The sequence below is a fragment of the Haliotis rubra genome, unplaced genomic scaffold, assembly GCF_003918875.1.
Source record: "Haliotis rubra isolate DU_JTF1 unplaced genomic scaffold, ASM391887v1 Scf90, whole genome shotgun sequence".
Lineage (NCBI taxonomy): Eukaryota > Metazoa > Mollusca > Gastropoda > Lepetellida > Haliotidae > Haliotis > Haliotis rubra.
In genome coordinates, this window is record NW_025767635.1 from 2,289,764 (window position 1) to 2,309,137 (window position 19,374).

Sequence of the window (19,374 nt, forward strand, 5' to 3'; positions counted from 1 at the left end):
GGAATGGTTGACTATAATACATCACTTCGGACATTATGAAGTGAACTCCACAAGGAAGATCCAAAGAGGCTACAGAAATAACCTGAGAATTTCCCCCGACTTGTTCCAAGACATGGTGGAGAAGTTAACCCCTCATCTTGAGAAGAAAACCACATTCATGAGAGAACCGCTGAGACTCAAGCTGGCAATCACTCTTCGCTTCCTAGCCACTGGTAATTCCTATGCAAGTCTACAGTATAGCTTCAGAGTTGAAGCCACTACAATCAGCAAGTTCTTACCAGAGGTTTGCAAAGCCATCATTGAGGTTTGCAGGGACGAAGTACTCAGGTGCTCCAAAACTGAAGAGGAGTGGAAGGAGGTTGCTGAAGGAACTACCACAGCTGTCTGGGGGCTGTGGACAGAAAGCACGTTGCTATGAAGAAGCCACCCAAAGCAGGATCAGTACTACAAGGGCTTCCACAGCATTGTACTCATGGCCCATGTAAATGCTTTATACAAGTTCTTGTATGTTGATATTGGGGCAGAGGGTGGTGCTTCAGATGGAGGGACATGGAAGAACTGTACTTTGCACAAAGCTGTCGAGGACAACCGAGCCGGACTGCCTGGACCAGCTCCACCCCCCTAATGATGACAAGCCTGTGCCATATCATTTTGATGTCCAAAATTGGGTTATTGCAGTGACATTCAGCCAATGTTTCTGCTTCTTGTCGAACAGCTGGGGGTGCTGCTTAACAGATTCGACCAGCTTCATAGTTCCCTCATCCGTCCATTTGTAGTCCGGTATTTGGAGAAAATATCCCTCTCACTCTCTGCAACTTCTGTCTCTATCTCTCTCTGTTTCTTATCCGGTCTCTTCTTCCAGTCTTCTGTGTCCATTGCTGGTACTGCTCTTCCTCTGGTTGTCTTCTTCTTCCTGGCAGGCATTTTGTTGACTGTTCCCTGTCGAGTTGAGGAATGTTGGGACTGGCGATTTGCACGCTTTTATGTACGCACTGCCAATTTCGTGACATGCACAAACTATTCGTGCTGTGCGCAAACTATACGGGAACTAGTCATGCCGTGACCACGAGAACAAGTCGTGACAATACACAAGTCCCGCCCTACTTCATGACAAGTTATAAGGCGTGAACTTTCCGCAATCTGTCGCGACCATGTCGCACACAGTTCGTGACCAATGTGTGACACTGCATGTCAATGCGCGCAAGGCCGGAAACTGACACGCTTTGATACGCACCGCCCACAGTGTTTGCGAGTAAGTTGCGCAATGTTTATGACTAGTTCACGCAAGTGGCACAAAGATTATGCGTACCAAAATTTTTTAACATTTTAAACTTTTCTTTGTGCACTGGTACGCAGCACCACACAGTTTATGCACACTTCACAACAGTTTACGCCAAATTTACTCATTGGCACGCAAAATTGCGTACCAGTGCGGGGACAACATTCGTGCAAGTGTCAGGGTGGCTTTAGGGTAGGGAAGGGACGCGCTACAAAGTTTCGTCCCAAAAGGATTTTACAGCTTGACTTAAATGTGTACTATACATGACGACTTGAGATGTAATTATAACACTCTAAGATTTGAACACGAGGACTTGAGTTGCACCTACAAAGCATGAATTTAGACGTGCGTACAGGATATTATAATTTGACGTCAGCGTTCAGTACACATGACATTGTCCAATGTCCGATGATACTGAAATTGGCAAGTGTTTTCTGGGTCAGTAATTGCCCATAACATCTGCAGGTGAAGATTGTCCAGTGTTCAACGAGACACAGATTGTGGAACCCTTTTCTGAGACAGATATCGCCAATGTCTGCTGGGACAGAAACATTCCACCTATTGCTGGAGTGAGTGAATTTAGTTTTACGCTGCACTCAGTAATATTCCAGGTATATGGCGGCGGTCTGTAAATAATTGAGTCTGGACCAGACAATCCAGTGATCAATAGCATGAACATCGATCTGTGTAATGGGGATACATACGATGACATGTGTCTGACCACCCGATCCTGTTAGTCGCCTGTTACGACAAGCATGGGTTACTGAAGATTAATATTCTAACCCAGACCTTCACAGGTACAAGACCAGCAAGTGTACGGAGATGTATTTTGAGCACATATCCTGAAAGGGTATCATAGTATTCCTGGCACAACATTATCTGAAGGATCCCACTATGTCACCATGAATGTTGTCAACAGCTGTGTTTTCTGTAACACACACACATACATCTTTTTGTAAGAACATAAACAGGTCGTTTATTTCCAATAGAAAACATAACGCTTTTGTAAAGTTCTTCATGTAAACAACTGGTTTATTTCCTTTAAAACACACATACAAATATTTTTGTAATTTCTACACACACACACACACATCTGACCATGACATCGAACCTTCCATCCCAGGTGTACATGTTTATGTCTGATTGCTGTCCCAATATGTCCTGTATGCTGGACACACACACTGCTGGACACACAGACCAACCCGAGGATATTCCTGTGTCCAGGTTTCAGCCCCAGGCTGGCCACATTCCCTGGTAGTTGTGTCCTACAGCTTAAACTATGAAAGGTCATCCTTCTTCTTCCCATAGTCCAGCACATGATCTTCTGGCCTGCAAAACAAGATGGCGGCAATGAGGAAACATGAAGCGAATATGATCCACTGGTTATGAATCTCTCCATCAATTGATTGGGACAAAGTCTAAAAATCTTGAGTTGTGATCTTGTGAACTTGTGATATTGACATGCACTGAAACGGTTTGAAATGGTCATTGTTTTAAATGGCATTGTGTAATCATGTCATTGTTTTACACAATGCAGGAATATGCGTCAAGTACACACAATGTTTACAATCAATGCATAAAACAATACACATTGTGTGCTGAGGGATGCTGAAGAAGTAATTCACTGAAACATATTCTTGACAAGAAATATATCACTGACACTTGTAATTAGTAACTAGCGCTCGTCTCGGCCTTTAGTTATTCTTGACACATGTAATAAGCAACTGGGGCTCGTCTTGGTCTTTAGTTATTCTTGACACATGTAATTAGCAACTGGGGCTCGTCTTGGTCTTTAGTTATTCTTGACACATGTAATTAGCAACTGGGGCTCGTCTCGGCCTTTAGTTATTCTTGACACATGTAATTAGCAACTGGGGCTCGTCTTGGTCTTAAGTTATTCTTGACACATGTAATTAGCAACTGGGGCTCGTCTTGGCCTTTAGTTATTCTTGACACATGTCATTAGCAACTGGGGCTCGTCTTGGCCTTTAGTCATTCTTGACCCATGTAATTAGCAACTGGCTCCTGAACACTACCAACCAGTCAGTTAGTGTAGCATGTCACAATTCCCCACCAAGTGGTGTATATGCTATATACTGCCCAGCCAGGGGAAGTTTATCCTATATACTGACAATCATCCGGTCACGACAAATTGTGAGCCATCAAACATATTGATGAGGCATATGATGTATATAGTAAACTGAAATGCTAAATGGTGCATATCATACAACTGACAAACCAAGTTGTTTATATCCTTTATATTTAGCATGTAAAAGTGTCACATGTTCACGCATGCTATCAAACGAACACTGACACCACCAGTAGACCCTGATGTTGCTATGTAAGACATGACACGTACTGCCCCTTGCAGACCCCAAGGCGGTCAGGACCCCTCGCTCTAGGAGGAAAACTGATGTACAGAACATACCAGTCAAAGAGTCTGGGGAATGTCTTTCTTTCCTCCTCCGTGTATTCATCATATCGTTTTGGCACTGGCATCACTTGACGGATCTGACCGGTGACATTGGCCAGGATCTCCTCAGGGACATTCTGAGGACAAATACACAAGAAATGGTGTAGAACAGGAGAGAGTGTGTAACAGGAAACAGTGTAGAACAGGAGAGAGTGTGTAACAGGAAACAGTGTAGGACAGGAGAGAGTGTGTAACAGGAAACAGTGTAGGACAGGAGAGAGTGTGTAACAGGAAACAGTGTAGGACAGGAGAGAGTGTAGAACAGGAAACAGTGTAGGACAGGAGAGAGTGTGTAACAGGAAACAGTGTAGGACAGGAGAACAGTGTAGGACAGGAGAGGTGTGTAACAGGAAACAGTGTAGGACAGGAGAGGAGGAGAACAGGAAACAGTGTAGGAACAGGAAACAGTGTAGGACAGGAGAGGAGAGTGTGTGTAACAGGAAACAGTGTGGGACAGGAGAGAGAGTGTGTAACAGGAAACAGTGTAGGACAGGAGAGAGTGTGGACAGGAAACAGTGTAGGTGGACAGGAGAGAGTGTGTAACAGGAAACAGTGTAGGACAGGAGAGAGTGTGTAACAGGAAACAGTGTAGGACAGGAAACAGTGTAGGACAGGAGAGAGTGTGTAACAGGAAACAGTGTAGGACAGGAGAGAGTGTGTAACAGGAAACAGTGTAGGACAAGAGAGAGTGTAGAACAGGAAACAGTGTAGGACAGGAGAGAGTGTGTAACAGGAAACAGTGTAGAACAGGAGAGAGTGTGTAACAGGAAACAGTGTAGGACAGGAGAGAGTGTGTAACAGGAAACAGTGTAGGACAGGAGAGAGTTTGTAACAGGAAACAGTGTAGGACAGGAGAGAGTGTGTAACAGGAAACAGTGTAGGACAGGAAAAAGTGTAGAACATGATAAAGTGTAAAACAGGAAAAAGTGTAGAACATGATCAAGTGTAAAACAGGGAACAGGACAGAGTGTAGAACAGGAAACAGTACGGAGCAGGAAACAGTGTAGGACAGGAGAGAGTGTGTAACAGGAAACAGTGTAGGACAGGAGAGAGTGTGTAACAGGAAACAGTGTAGGACAGGAGAGAGTGTGTAACAGGAAACAGTGTAGGACAGGAGAGAGTGTGTAACAGGAAACAGTGTAGGACAAGAGAGAGTGTAGAACAGGAAACAGTGTAGGACAGGAGAGAGTGTGTAACAGGAAACAGTGTAGAACAGGAGAGAGTGTGTAACAGGAAACAGTGTAGGACAGGAGAGAGTGTGTAACAGGAAACAGTGTAGGACAGGAGAGAGTGTGTAACAGGAAACAGTGTAGGACAGGAGAGAGTGTGTAACAGGAAACAGTGTAGGACAGGAAAAAGTGTAGAACATGATAAAGTGTAAAACAGGAAAAAGTGTAGAACATGATCAAGTGTAAAACAGGGAACAGGACAGAGTGTAGAACAGGAAACAGTACGGAGCAGGAAACAGTGTAGAATTTAAAACAAGGAACAGTGTAGAACAGGATAGAGTGAAAAACAGGGAACAGTGAAGAAGAACATGATTAGGTGTAAATCAGGGAACAGTGTAGAGCTAGATAAAGTGTAAAACTGGGAACAGTGTAGAACATGATAAATATGTAATTTTCTGAGTAAAATTGATATTTTATACTTATCCTGACTCATGCTTAATTGCTTGTCTTCTTCTTCTTGCGAACATAGTGGAACACTTGTATCTCCTATTGAAGCTCCCTTCAATGTAAAATCACTAATCACTACTCACCAAGAGTTGTCCCTCCTTCCGTTTTGGCGGGAAACTGGCGCCACTGTTCTCCCACATGCCTCACTCTCTCCTGAATACGAGCCCGACACTTGAATTTACAGGGAAATCCAAAGTGTCTTGTGGATAGGTTGGGAGGGCTTACCTCATGAGTCAGGATAAGTATAAAATATCAATTTTACTCAGAAAATTACATATTTTTCTTTATCCTGACTCATGCTTAATTGCTTGTAGAATCCGACAGATAAGGTGGTGGGAAAAAGCACTTAGGATTTAATTAGTGAATTTTACGTCAAAATAAAAACCCCTACGGGAACTTCATAATGGCACTGTAATTACGCTAAATTCTGCTGCTGTACTCAAAAGTGTTCTTTCAGCTGCCTTTAGATGGGGGGACCACAATAGTTAACTTTTTGGTCCTATTTCTGTTAACATTAATGTGGATTTAGCGACTCCAAAGTGGAGAAGCGACCCGACTGTACTAGTAAACTTACAAGTACTGGGTTTATCACTTATGCTAGTCTTGAGACGTGCAAGGATACTGAAGCAAACTCTGCTGAGTGTAGGCTTGATAAGTCATGTGATAACACAGCGAGACTACGTCTCATCTTCTGTGGGGAACTGTCAACTGCTGTGCGACAACCAGAGGGCCGAAATGGTGAATGCCTGAGACGTCCCTCGGTGGCGATATCTCTCAAGTAGTGGTTTGCAAACACCATGTCCGATTTCCAGAAACAGCCCTCCATGATGGGTGTTAGCGAGCAATTCCCATGTAGAAGCGAGTGTTGATGCCAGTGCTCTAATTTAAGTGAGGGTTAGAGGCTCTTGGAGGATCGAGTCCTGCAGCCTTGTAGGCTCGTAGTATGACAGTTCTTATCCAGATTGATATCGTAGTACGGGAGACTTCCGTCTGTGTCGCTGTTGATATCGGGACGAAAAGTTGTTTAAACTTGCGTCTCATCATTCTGGATCGATGTAGATAAACTTTCAATGCTCTCACAGGGCACAAGGATAAGTCAAAGCGTATCATGTGGTCAGTATGGAGGATAGTGCTGGGGCGTGGAATTGTCTGTCTGTCGGTTGACCTGGCAGTTGATTCTTAGCGATAAAATCCCATCGCAGTCCCATGTGCACCGTATTTTGATTATCATCAAATTGCGTTCACTCGTAATCTAGAGCATGAATTTCCGACATCCTCGTTGCTGTTGCTAGGGCTAGCAGGAACAGTGTTTTCTGTGTCAAGAATTCAAAGGATGTTGTCTCCAGTGGTTCGTAAACGTCACTTGTGAGATGTTTGAGAACGATATTGAGGTCCCATGCCGGAGCGCGAAATCTCTGTTTTTGGTCCTCCAATCTGTAAGAGCGTAACAAGGCCAGTAACTCTGGTACTTTGGTTAGCTTTGCACCCGTTCTCATAGTTATCACTGAACTGAATGCCGCTAGGTATGTTGAGAGTGTAGACCCTTTCAGACGCTTGGTTTGTCGTAGGTGACAAAGATAGTCTGCCACTTGAGGATGTGTTGCATTTCTAGCTGTAAATCCCTTTTTAGCAGCGTAGGTCTCAAAACTGCATGCTTGTCGTCGCTCATACAAGTTGCGTGTAGAGATTGCATAAAGCAAGCATGACTGCTTTCGCCGCTCTGGCTGAGTTACCTCTCTTGTTTAAACACGCCTTGATCCAGTCCATACGTGTAGTTGGAATGCCCTTGGAGTTGCCGTATCGCGCTTGTTTTGTGTGAGGATGTACTAGTAGATTGATCGCTCTGGTAGTTGCAGTATTGGTGGTCGAGTTCTTGTATGAGAATTGGGAACCATATTCTCGCTGGCCAGTAAAGTAGCGACCAAAATCAGTTGGAGGTTCCTTGCCTGGCTGATTTTCTGTAACACTTTGGTAGAAGCTGGCGGCAGAAAGCAGCGTCTGGCGTTGAGGCCTTCCCAAGATATGCTGAAGCGTCCGTTGCCCGCTCTCGTGGGTCTGGGACTGGCGAGACGAATGTTGTTAGCTGATTGTTGAATTGTGTGGCGAATAGGTCTATTAATGGAGCTCCTATTTCCTTGATGATCTGTGTGAAGATTTCTGGATGGAGCATCCATTCCGTCGGTGATGGTAGAGTTGGACGGGATAGTGCGTCTGCTATGACATTCTTGGCTCCTGGAATGTGACATGCTCTTATGTGGATGTTCAGATCGTCGATTAGGTCGAACAGTTGAAAGCAGAGATCTAGTAGGTTCAATGATCTTGTTGAGCCTTGTTTGTTTATGTAAAACGCCACTGTTGAGCTGTCTGTGTGTACCATGAGATGCGCATTCTGTAGAATGGTGCTCCAATGGAGTATGGCGTTGATTGCTGCTTTCATCTCTAGCATGTTGATATGCAGATGTTTCTCTTCCTGATTCCATATCCCGGCTGCCACATGGTTGTCGAGATGTGCTCCCCAACCTTGGAGTGACGCGTCTACGTATAGATGGGTCTTGAACTCCGGCTCTGCTAAATAGATGCCTTCGCAAACATTCGACCTCCGGGTCCACCATAGTAGATGTGGTCTGAGACAATTCGGTAGACTGAAGGGTTGTAGGTCGTCGCGATGAGCGTTGATGAGGACCTGTAACGGGCGTAGCTGTAGTCTGCCTCTGGCTGTCATGTCTTACGCAGACGTGAGGAGACCCAACAGACTCTGCCACTGTCCTAGTGGCCATGGAGAGAGTAAGGCTTGAGGTATGGTCTGTTGAATCTTGAGCCATCAGTCCCCTGGCACGACAATACGGTTGTGCTTCGTGAGAAATCTGATGCCTAGAAACTGTAGGTCCTGCGTAGGTTCTAGGTCCGACTTGAGTAGATTCACTAACCATCCTAGCTGAGTTAGTAGATTGATGGTGAAATTCAGTTGTAGTTTGAGACGGACTGGGTCTTGATCTACTTGAATCCCGTCGTCGAGGTAAAATGCACTGCGTAGCCCTCGATGATGTAGATACGTGACTATGGGTTTCGTTACTCTTGTAAACAACCAGGGGGTCGATGATATTCCAAATGGCAGGACATTCCATTGGTAATGTAGCCCGTCCAGTGTAAACCTGAGGTACTTTCTCGAGTCGGGATGTATCGGGATATGCAGGTAGGCATCCTGTAGATCTATGCTTGCCATGTAGTCCATCAGATGGACGAGGTGGATTAGTTGAGGTAGATGTATCATGCGGAACCTGGGGGGTCTGCGTAGATAATCCCTGTTGAACGTGCTCATATTGTAGATGAGTCGGAACTTTTCTTTGGGTTTTTTCTTTGGAACCAGGAAAACTGGGGAGTAGAAACCTGGTTCGATGTTGACTTGATCCACGATTTCTATGTCCTGCTTGGTTAGAAGAGATGAGACAGCCTCTCGTAACTTCTCTATCTGATGTGCCTTGAAGTCAAACTTGTAAGGGTTGACTGTCAGCGGTGGCTTGGCCTGTAGTTGGATGGGATATCCGTGTCTTAGGATGTTGGATACGTATGGATCTTGTAGTATTTCCCAGTTTTCCCAGTGGCGTTGTAGACATCCACCCACTTGTGAAGGTTGTACAGGAACGGTCGGGGGTGGAAGACTCAAGTCGTTCCGAACCCGTCTTTCATCGTCGATAATTCCAGGGACCTCTGGGTGCCCTGCCTCGTCCGGATCCTCCCCTGTAGTTGCCGGATGGGCGGCGAAAAGAGTCCTTCCCGCCTCTGAAGCTCCCCACTTTCCTGTCCCGTGCTCTCTGAATTCCAGGAAACTTGGATCTTCCTGAGTAACGCTGGGTTGTCTGCCTGATGACGCTGGCCAGAGTGTCTATGGACTTTAGGACTTCTCTTGAATCTTTAGTGACTTCCTTAGCAACCCTGTCGATTTCTCCAGCAAAGATGGAAGGAGTTGACCACGGGGCTGTGTAAAGTGATGCTGTAAACTGTTCACTCCAACTGCAGGAGGCGAGGAGACCTTGACGATGAGCCAGAGTTAGAGCTGCGGAGATGGACGAAAGGTGGTCTGACATGAACTGTTGGTCCTTCTTCTGCATAAGGAGGGCCTAATAAATCATTCTGTCTTCTTCCGCAGTGGAATCTCGAAACTTGGCGATGAGCGTTTCGTTGACTGTGCGAGATCTGTTGAGGCCGAAGAACATTCTTCTGGTCATAGTTTCTACTTGAGCCAGCTTGCGGTCCTCAATCTTGTACGACTTGGCCTTGGCATCGCTGATTACTTTAAAGTTGTCGTCTATGTCCTGAGCTTTAAGGAAAGGATCCATATTATGGGAGGAGAACTTCCTGGCGTTGAACTGTGGTAAGTGTGGCGCCTGGGTTTTAGTGGCTGTCTTGAAAGCTGCGTGCAGGCTCTGTGGAACCGATGCGACGGGATCGATCGGGGGTAGAGTGAGCATGTCGACATCATCATCTGTCATCAGATAGGTGTGAGCCGGATTATCGTTCTTATAGATGGTGAAGCCAAGTCCAAACCATTAGCCATCCAGTACCGTATTTCAGAGTCCGAGAATATGATGCCGCAATCATCTTCAGTAACAGGAGCTCTGAGAAGGGGACGTTGATACTCCTCCGACAGTGAACGAGGTGGTGTCCTGCGTGACTGTGATGACCTGGGTGGCGATCTACGTGGAGACCTGCGTGGAGACCTGCGCGGAGACCTGCGCGGAGACTTGTTGGCGAACGTCGTGGTGACTTGCGTGGAGACCTGTGTGGAGACCTTCGCTGAGACCTGCGTGGGGATCTGCGTGGAGATCGGCGAGGAGATCGACGTGGTGAATGGCCTGACGAGCTGTGCCTGCATGGGGACCTGCGCGGAGATGAGCGACTGTAGGTTCGCAAAGCTCCTGGTGAATCCCTCGATGATCTACGGGACGAAAATGTCTTGGATACTGTAGCTGACGTCCTTCGCGAAGGCCTTCGCGAAGCACCATCTCAGTCCGCCCTTGGGGAGTGGCGACTGGTCCTTCGCGAAGGCTGGTTGTCCGAGCCAGAGTCCGGGGATGAGCGATTCTTCCTCCGTGAACGCTTCCGCGAGCGTTGATCATCTGAGTCCGAAGCAGGTGGGGATCGTGTAGTCCTTCGCGAACGCCTCCGCGAACGCTGGTCGTCCGAGTCCTCCGTCGGGGCAGGCTGTGTCGACCTTCACGCAGGCTGGCCCAGTGGTGTAGTTCTGCTGGCAGATGTCACGTTGATGGCAGGCCCCTCAGAGATGATGTCTACGTTGGAGCCTTCGCGAAGGCTCGGGCCCTGGGCTGGCTGTTTCTTCCCCGGGCCGTAGCGCTCTTCCATTAGCTCCATGATCTGCTGGGAGAACTGCTGCATAAAGTCGCCCTGGAAGGTCTGCGGTGGTACCAGCGCTGCCCTTTCTGCGATGATGGCGAGGGGGCCCACGGGACGATCATCTGATGTCGGCGTTGATACATCGGGTTGAGATAGGATCTGCGCTGACGTCACTGTAGCTGAGACCAGTCGTTTCTTGTGATGCACCTCTGGGATGATGATCGGCTGATCATCATACAGGCCCTGTTCTGCGACGGGAACAATCTCGGCCGAGAAAGTTCTAGTAGTCTGCGTTGGCTTCCCTTTGGTTGCGGCAGCTGCCCTGGGGGTGCGAAGTCTGCGCTGGGTGGTAGACGACTTCCGAGTCTTGGACTGCGACGACGGGATGACTGGAGATGCAGGTCTCTTCTTGGAGGTGGCGGACTTCGTCCCAAGCCTCTCCTCCGAGGGAAACTCCAGCGGAACACCAGACGGTAGGGGGTCGTCCGACAGCAGTTGACTGGTGAGGGACTCAGCTGTGTTGTCCATGACTGGATCAATCCTGCGCGACCTATCTGCAGCACGCCTCAGGACCCAAAGTAAATATTTATTAAATTCACAATTTGATAAAAGCTTGCAACAATTGCAGCGTGAGCTGAAAGAACATGGTACTGTGCAACTAGGGCATACTAGGTGCGGGTCAGCAGCAGAGAAACGTAACTTACATACGGAACAGATTTTCATGAACGTAAACTACTGAACAAACACGGAATACACCGTGAAAAAACAGTTGTAAATACGAATAAATATCAAAACATATTGATGAAGGATACTAGCTAAACCTCTATAAAGAACTTATAGAGGTAACTAACTAAATAATCAGGCACTCTCACAACCTGCTCACTGGGCGAAGAAGGAGAGAGTGAGGCATGTGGGAGAACAGTGGCGCCAGTTTCCCGCCAAAACAGAAGGAGGGACAACTCTTGGTGAGTAGTGATTAGTGATTTTACATTGAAGGGAGCTTCAATAGGAGATACAAGTGTTCCACTATTATCGCAAGAAGAAGAAGACAAGCAATTAAGCATGAGTCAGGATAAGGAAAAATTGTAAAACTGGGAAGAGTGTAGAGCATGATAGAGCATAAAATAGGGTAGAGTGTAAAAGAGGGAACAGTGTAAAACAGGATAGAGTGTAAAATAGGGTAGAGTGTAAAAGAGCGAACAGTGTAAAACGGGATAGATTGTAAAATAGGGTAGAGTGTAAAAGAGGGAACAGTGTAGAGCATGATAAAGTGTAAAAGAGGGAACAGTGTAAAACGGGATAGAGCGTAAAATAGGGTAGAGTGTAAAACGGGATAGAGTGTTAAACGGGATAGAGTAAAATAGGGTAGAGCGTAAAGAGGGAACAGTGTAAAATGGGATAGAGCGTAAAATAGGGAACAGTGTCAAACAGGGAACAGTGTAGAGCATGATAAAGTGTAAAACAGGGAACAGTTTAAAATAGGATAGAGTGTAAAATAGGGTAGAGTGTAAAACAGGGAACAGTGTCAAACAGGATAGAGTGTAAAAGAGGGAACAGTGTAAAATAGGATAGAGTGTAAAATAGGGTAGAGCGTAAAAGAGGGAACAGTGTAAAACGGGATAGAGTGTAAAATAGGTAACAGTGTAAAACAGGGAACAGTGTTGAGCATGATAAAGTGTAAAAGAGGGAACAGTTTAAAATAGGATAGAGTGTAAAATAGGGTAGAGTGTAAAACAGGGAACAGTGTCAAACAGGATAGAGTGTAAAAGAGGGAACAGTGTAAAATAGGATAGAGTGTAAAATAGGGTAGAGTGTAAAAGAGGGAACAGTGTAAAACGGGATAGAGTGTAAAACGGGATAGAGTGTAAAATAGGGTAGAGCGTAAAGAGGGAACAGTGTAAAATGGGATAGAGCGTAAAATAGGGAACAGTGTAAAACAGGGAACAGTGTTGAGCATGATAAAGGGTAAAACAGGGAACAGTTTAAAATAGGATAGAGTGTAAAGTAGGGTAGAGTGTAAAACAGGGAACAGTGTCAAACAGGATAGAGTGTAAAAGAGGGAACAGTGTAAAATAGGATAGAGTGTAAAATAGGGTAGAGTGTAAAACGGGATAGAGAGTAAAATAGGGTAGAGTGTAAAAGAGGGAACAGTGTAAAACAGGATAGAGTGTAAATGAGGGGACAGTGTAAAACAGGGTAGAGTGTAAAAGAGGGAACAGTGTAAAACAGGATAGAAGTTTAAGTTGAATCTACTGGGGACAGAATACTGACCTTCTTTAACAACATCTAACACATGACAGAAGCAGACCATGTCATCAACTTCATATTCCCTAACTCTTTGAGGTTTGAGAAGCTGGTGATGAGATGCGTGACAGCCAATCTTTATGATATTCATGTTCACAAAACCACATCATTTGCAGCAAAGACAGACTTTTCAATAATCAGAGGATCCCACTGATCAGTGTTATGTCGTTATTAATATCTTGCATCTTGCAAGGCCTTCATAAAAAGAGCTATCTGCAGTCAAAGTATTTCCAAGTGTGTATGAAACTAGCTACAGGTCTCAACTCTCCTACCTCCTCCTCAAACAGATGTAGTCTTCTCATGATGGTGTGTCTCAGCAGGTTGCCCGGGAGACGGCTGTATACAGCTCTGTACATGATCTGTAACACCACGCTTGACATTGAGACAACTCAAACATAACACCTGTGCAGCTCCTTGAGAGATCTCAAACATAACACCTATGCAGCTCCTTGAGACAACTCAAACATAACACCTATGCAGCTCCTTGAGACAACTCAAACATAACACCTATGCAGCTCCTTGAGACAACTCAAACATAACACCTATGCAGCTCCTTGAGACAACTCAAACATAACACCTATGCAGCTCCTTGTATGAAAAGAAGAAACAATTCAGCGCTTTAAATGTGGGGAAAATGTATTTCTCAGAGTTCACTAAAATAAGAAAATGCTACATTTGCTAACCACAAGGCACTGTCACTCACCAGATAACAACATAGTAAGCTGAAAATAACAAATTAGTCCAATCCGTGGCTATAAAGGAAGAAGGACGTCATGGTTAACAGGCTTTGAAAATGTTATGTCTGTCTGAAGTGAAAAGATTGTGATATGAAAGTAATATTGTGCCATTGTTATGGTACAAAACAAAAACGAGTACTGAGTGTATGATTCAAGCAGACTTTGGTGAAAGGGTTCAGCTTTTTGTTGACAGCTGTCAAGGGTGACTCCACACAGTGTCTCAATCGTTACCTTTGTGGCATCCAGCTGGTGCAGTCTCCATGCCGATGTGGCAGTGTAGCCACCCCCATGTCTGAAACACAGAGACGGAGAAATGAACACATCACACAACTATAGGATCCGCCATACACGTTGTCACGCCTGACTTGAGAAGAGTCACGTTGAAGTGGTGTCACAATATATAGTTTCAGGAGGTGATGACTGAGGTACAGCTTGCATCTCAACTGTTATAAATGAGTACTGTCAGGTTTAGCTACCATTGCTACATGAAGATATGCAGATTTTTAACCGAGTGTGTTTCCGTATCATTAATATCATACATTAGGAATAAAAATTGTATTATGAGAGCCTTTGGAATATAATATATTAGGAATAAAAATTGTATTATGCAAGCCTTTGGCATATAATATATAAAGAATAAAAATTGTATTATGCGAGCCTTTGGCATATAATATATTAGGAATAAAAATTGTATTATGCGAGCCTTTGGCATATAATATATTAGGAATAAAAATTGTATTATGCAAGCCTTTGGCGAGCATAATACATATTTTTTATTCCTAATATATGACATTAATGATACGGAAACACACTCGGTTAATAATCTCTTTATCATATAATGTCATTCTTAAAATTACTCTTAAAAAAAGAAACAAATCGTACATATAGGTTATCACGCGAGTGTGTTTTGGGATGGTTAATATCCTGCATTAGGAATAATCATTGTATTTAGCAAGCCTTGGCGAGGAGTAATACGTTACGTCACAAGCCCGGTGACATAATTTTCTCCTGATCACTCAGCAGTCATCTAGTTCCCAGTAAGCTTTTATGCTAAAAAACACGTATTGATGTCAACAAATCTTAGCTTACGTTTGAAAAATAACAACAAACTCACGTGGAACTTCAGAAACCTTCAATTAACCTTTTGAACAACCAAATACGCTTTAATGTTAGCGTGACACTGTGCACCGTTCTCTCGCTAACACTGACAGTCGGTCAGGGAACTGATGTTTGTATCTTCGTAAGCCTATGAATTTCTATCTTCGCTTTGTAATCTACTCCATCTATCAAAACCAGGCATGAATTTTCTGGGATCAAAGCACTGACAGTACCGTAACCAAAGCCGTCAATCTGGACACGACCGCCAACCCTTGAAGCCATGTTTGTTTACACTGTGAAAGTAGTCCCTGAAATTTGCATATGACCTCTCTAATTTGCATCGATATCCATATATGACCCCAACGGATACCGAAAATATCCGTTGGCTTTATCCTGCTGAGAACACTATCCATTGTATGATAAATGAATTTATATGAAGAGAATCGAGCATTCACGTAACAATACTTAGCGTTACACCAAGGTGAAGGTCGTTCATGACGGCGGCATATGGTTGTGACTAGTCGCTAATACAGTGCAAACATAACTCATGCCTATAATCAGATCTTTCTGTTTAAAAAGAACAATAAAATCCAGCAGGGTTTTCTTGGGAGTGTTTCTATTTTCATTTCGGGTAATCACCTCATCAATATCAGTTTCTGATACCTGACGGAATCGATTCGTCGTCTGTATTGTGATCAATAGATCAAAATCCTTGGTCGGGACCTTTCTTAGACAATCATCTTTCCCTTGTGCCTCATAATCCATATCTTCAATTTGAACGAAGTTCTCCGTTTCATGTTTTCCAAAGTCAATTACTGCAGTAACAACTCCAGAACCTCTGCCATCAATTCTTACAGAATCACCAATTTTGAGAATGGAGGCAGCCATGTTTGTTTACAAGCTGCGTATCCTCGTAAATTACACAAATATTAATGTGAAAACTCAAGTCTAGTGCGTACAAGTACGCTTGAATTTTTGTAAATACTCATTAAATATGATATTACATGTGTACACACAACAATGTGATGGAGGTTACTGAGGTTAGGTAAAATAACTGAGGTCTATTGAGAGGTTCTATTTCAGCATACAAACATGGCAACTTGCAGTCTTTCTGATCGTTTCTCATATTATAGATCCAATATAAATAACAAACACGTAAACCAACATTTAAACTTTTTTATATTTTTACAATTAATGGAAAATGGCAAAATAATCAATTGCGTGTGAGTGAGGTGGGTACAATTTATTTGGTTACTCAAAGGAAAATAGGATACCCAGTTGAGATGAACAAAAGCGAGTACATAACTCAATGGCCCAAAAAGTTATCTGTAGCTCAGCCATAGTATGGAGTTTTGTGAAAGTAGTTCGTGGATTGACATAATTTGCATAGTTATCAGATTTGGATACCAAGTTTATCAGATTGCTTTATTGCACCGATAACACCCTCCATTAGATGATAAGAGAACTTATTGCTAGTCTTGACGGGATGGTGTCTTCTTGGGTTTCATACCTTTCAACTTAGTTTTTTTATTCACATAGAGCTGACCTCACACACATGTTAACTTCCACAGCCATACATGTAGGAGTATTTACATTTAATGTTACATGAAACTACGGAATGAATAGACATCAAGAACTGAACATCTCACAAGAACCCATACTGGAGTAAACCAGTTGTAAACAGCAAGGACAGTGTGAATCCCATGATCTCAATTACAACTTACTACAGGTATCTATAGACATGGAACACAAACACATGCAATATGATGGCAGCCATCAAAACCAGAAAGTGTGACGTAGTCAAGGCAACCTATCCTGTGTAGTCACGGTAACACATCAACCTACCCTGTGTGATGATGATACCGCCATTTCCTCCAGTAGTCTCCCTTCATAGCAATGTGCTTCGTGTTGATGACAACAACATGGTCGCCGATGTCACCTAGAGACAGACACATGTTCTCACTAGCTGCTTACACAATGAAACTTGCATATCACTGTAGCATAGAAACACCTGTAAAAGTAAACAGTCTCAGACTTCCACCTATATTTCTTAATAAAAATTCAGTGCTCAAGACCGAGCACAGAATCAACCTCTACAGGTCACAAAAGTGACATAACACAAACACTAGCTAGAACCGGTGCATGTATGGACATCATCAGCTCTCCCGATATCTTCATTATGTTTTTCGGTTCCTCAGAATTACAGTCCCTCCCTGGCAATAATGCCCTTTGTGATACCAGCAAACCAATCCACAACTCATGTTGAACATAACCCAAAGTTATACGTTGACACTCAAAACAAGGGTTCCAACAGATCCCAATAAATAATTCTAAGGGTGTTTAAAGGAAAGTACCCTCAAGTATTCAAGTAATAATCCCTCTGCAACATACGTCTTCTGTGTCCTCTGTTACTATATTTTTGTGTAAGACCCTGATAATCTGAGGTTTTTAGAGAATATTTATTTTGGTCACCATCAATTTTATTTGTTAAAAATTTGGACCGATTTTGATTTCCACTTTTATCATTGTTTACATTTCCTACATGGCTATGTTTCAGGTTCACACTTGCGGACCACATTCTGCATTTAAGGAAATCTGTTATATAGGTCAAGTCTAAACAAAGTTAGACAGTTGTAAGCAAAACAGGAAAGTGTACTGCCACTATACCTACATATTATCACTGTACATCTGTCTAGTCAGGCAAACTCTTTACTTCATCAACTTTCTCACCTAACAATTTGTGAAAAACTACTATACAGCAGTTTTCTCAATTGCAAGAAAGATGAAGGGATATGACAGTTGGAGCACTATGTCAGCGGCCTTATTCACAAAGGATTTTCATAATTTTCTTTAGAAAAGTTTTGACTCATTATGAAACTTAGCGAAAAGCTGCACTAAGGAATGCAGTTATGGCAACTAAGCTAATTCTTACTTTTGGACTAGTGACAACCAGAGTGATCCTTGTGTAATATTTAGAAATTCTGGCACTGTTCAGGTTCATATCATGGCTGCCACACGATGCAAGCAAGCAAATGTGCAAATGCCATGTGTTAACACTTTTTGCTGTCACTCTAAGAATTTGTATAAATATGGCACACAACGAAGCACTTTGAGATCTTACTGAGCGGGTGATATATTGGCTTGTGTTTCCCCTGGAGGTGGGGGACGAGGACCTTGGCTGACTTGAAGGGACACTGGCAGTTGGCATCATATATCCACCATGTGCGAGCAAACGTTGCCCATTGCTGGAAATAAAAGTTTAAAACACATGTTTAACATGTCAGTGTGGAGATAATTATGCTGGCATATTTCTATCAGACAGTGTTTTAATCCATGCAGTTGTCATTGCAATAGAAACACACCTCAAATGAAAATATGCTGTAACCATGGAAATGTATCATTAACGATAACTGTGAATGAGTGTTTGAAAATGTGTTCATAGCATGCAGAATGATCCTGTTTCTTGTTTAGCATTTATCTATAATCATCTTTATAAGAGAAGCTGCAATGCCTTTCGGACAGGATGTCAGTGAAAGCAGTTCATTTAGAACATGCTTCATGTTTAAACAATGCAACTGCTGTGACCCAACAGCCGACCTGTATGTAACAGTATGTTTACAGTATGTTACACCGTCTTGGGTCTTGACAAAACATGGACTGGCACTGGTGTTTGGTGCTGGCGATGTCAGGTGTTTCATCTAGAAACGGTAAAATATATTGCAATGTTCTGTACAGTTTGTCTATAAAAGGAAACACGGTGCCGACAACACCCCGCTATTTTACATACCAATACTCTGTTGTTTGCCATTTACGGATATTATCCCCTATCGTTCACACCATGCTTTGCTAAGGCGAGTTATCAACTTCCGGTGAACTTGGGGAAAGTCATTGGAGTACACTTATCTGTGTGTGAAAATTAACATCGCTCTTATTTTACTTTTTAATAATAGGACGCTGTAAGCTGAAAATTTAATTTAGCGAATGCCGAACATTTGACGCAACTGTTTAGTGTTTTTAGATTAATTGTAAACAAATGAACTGATCACGATAAACATCACTCAGTAGTCGTGGTCAGGCGGAAACAGCACCTTTACAAAATGGCAGTATGTATGTGATGTTAAAACGGCGCGATGTAGTTAGTCTTGAGTCGTGTCTATGATGTTTTGGGGGAATGTTGACACAGATTACATAATAGGTCGTCTGCCTTTTGAAACATTACTAAAGTACTACCTTATTCATAAATGAATACACGATGTCATCTATAAAGTGATCAAATGTAACATGTTATATTTTTATTAAACTTCTCCAGTAAAGTACCGTACAGATTGTACAGTAGTATTTTTTGTTTCTTTTTCTCCTATAATGTTTTTTGGGGGGTGCGGGTGCCTTTTTCCTTTATGTCTTTATCAAACAAGCTTACAAGCAGTTACAAGCCTTTTTTAATATTATTTTTTG

General features: G+C 43.3%; 1 protein-coding gene across 2 annotated transcripts; it reads right to left on the reverse strand.

The window, feature by feature from the left end:
* Positions 1 to 2,285: 2,285 nt before the first annotated feature.
* On the reverse strand, positions 2,286 to 18,839 carry LOC124263970 (39S ribosomal protein L13, mitochondrial-like). Of its 2 annotated transcripts, XR_006895003.1 has the most exons (8): positions 18,707 to 18,839; positions 18,041 to 18,164; positions 16,765 to 16,858; positions 14,053 to 14,113; positions 13,357 to 13,443; positions 3,708 to 3,829; positions 2,454 to 2,608; positions 2,286 to 2,372 (listed from the first exon to the last, which is right to left on the reverse strand). XR_006895003.1 is itself a non-coding variant. In XM_046698700.1 (7 exons), the coding sequence occupies exons 1-7, from the start codon at positions 18,725 to 18,727 to the stop codon at positions 2,557 to 2,559; spliced, it is 561 nt and encodes a 186-aa protein (XP_046554656.1). In that variant the 5' UTR covers positions 18,728 to 18,839; the 3' UTR covers positions 2,286 to 2,556. The 2 variants fall into 2 exon arrangements, 1 of the variants encoding a protein (XP_046554656.1); XM_046698700.1 differs by having other exon boundaries at positions 2,286 to 2,608.
* Positions 18,840 to 19,374: the final 535 nt, after the last annotated feature.

What these genes read in the sequence shown, in the direction of transcription:
- LOC124263970 (XM_046698700.1), bottom strand. Translation starts at nt 18,727, where the DNA reads ATGGCAAACAACAGAGTATTG. An exon ending in GCCAATATATCACCCGCTCA is followed by an intron (nt 16,859 to 18,040) that starts GTAAGATCTCAA and finishes GTCTGTCTCTAG; the next exon opens with GTGACATCGGCGACCATGTT. An exon ending in CGGTATCATCATCACACAGG is followed by an intron (nt 14,114 to 16,764) that starts GTAGGTTGATGT and finishes TCTGTGTTTCAG; the next exon opens with ACATGGGGGTGGCTACACTG.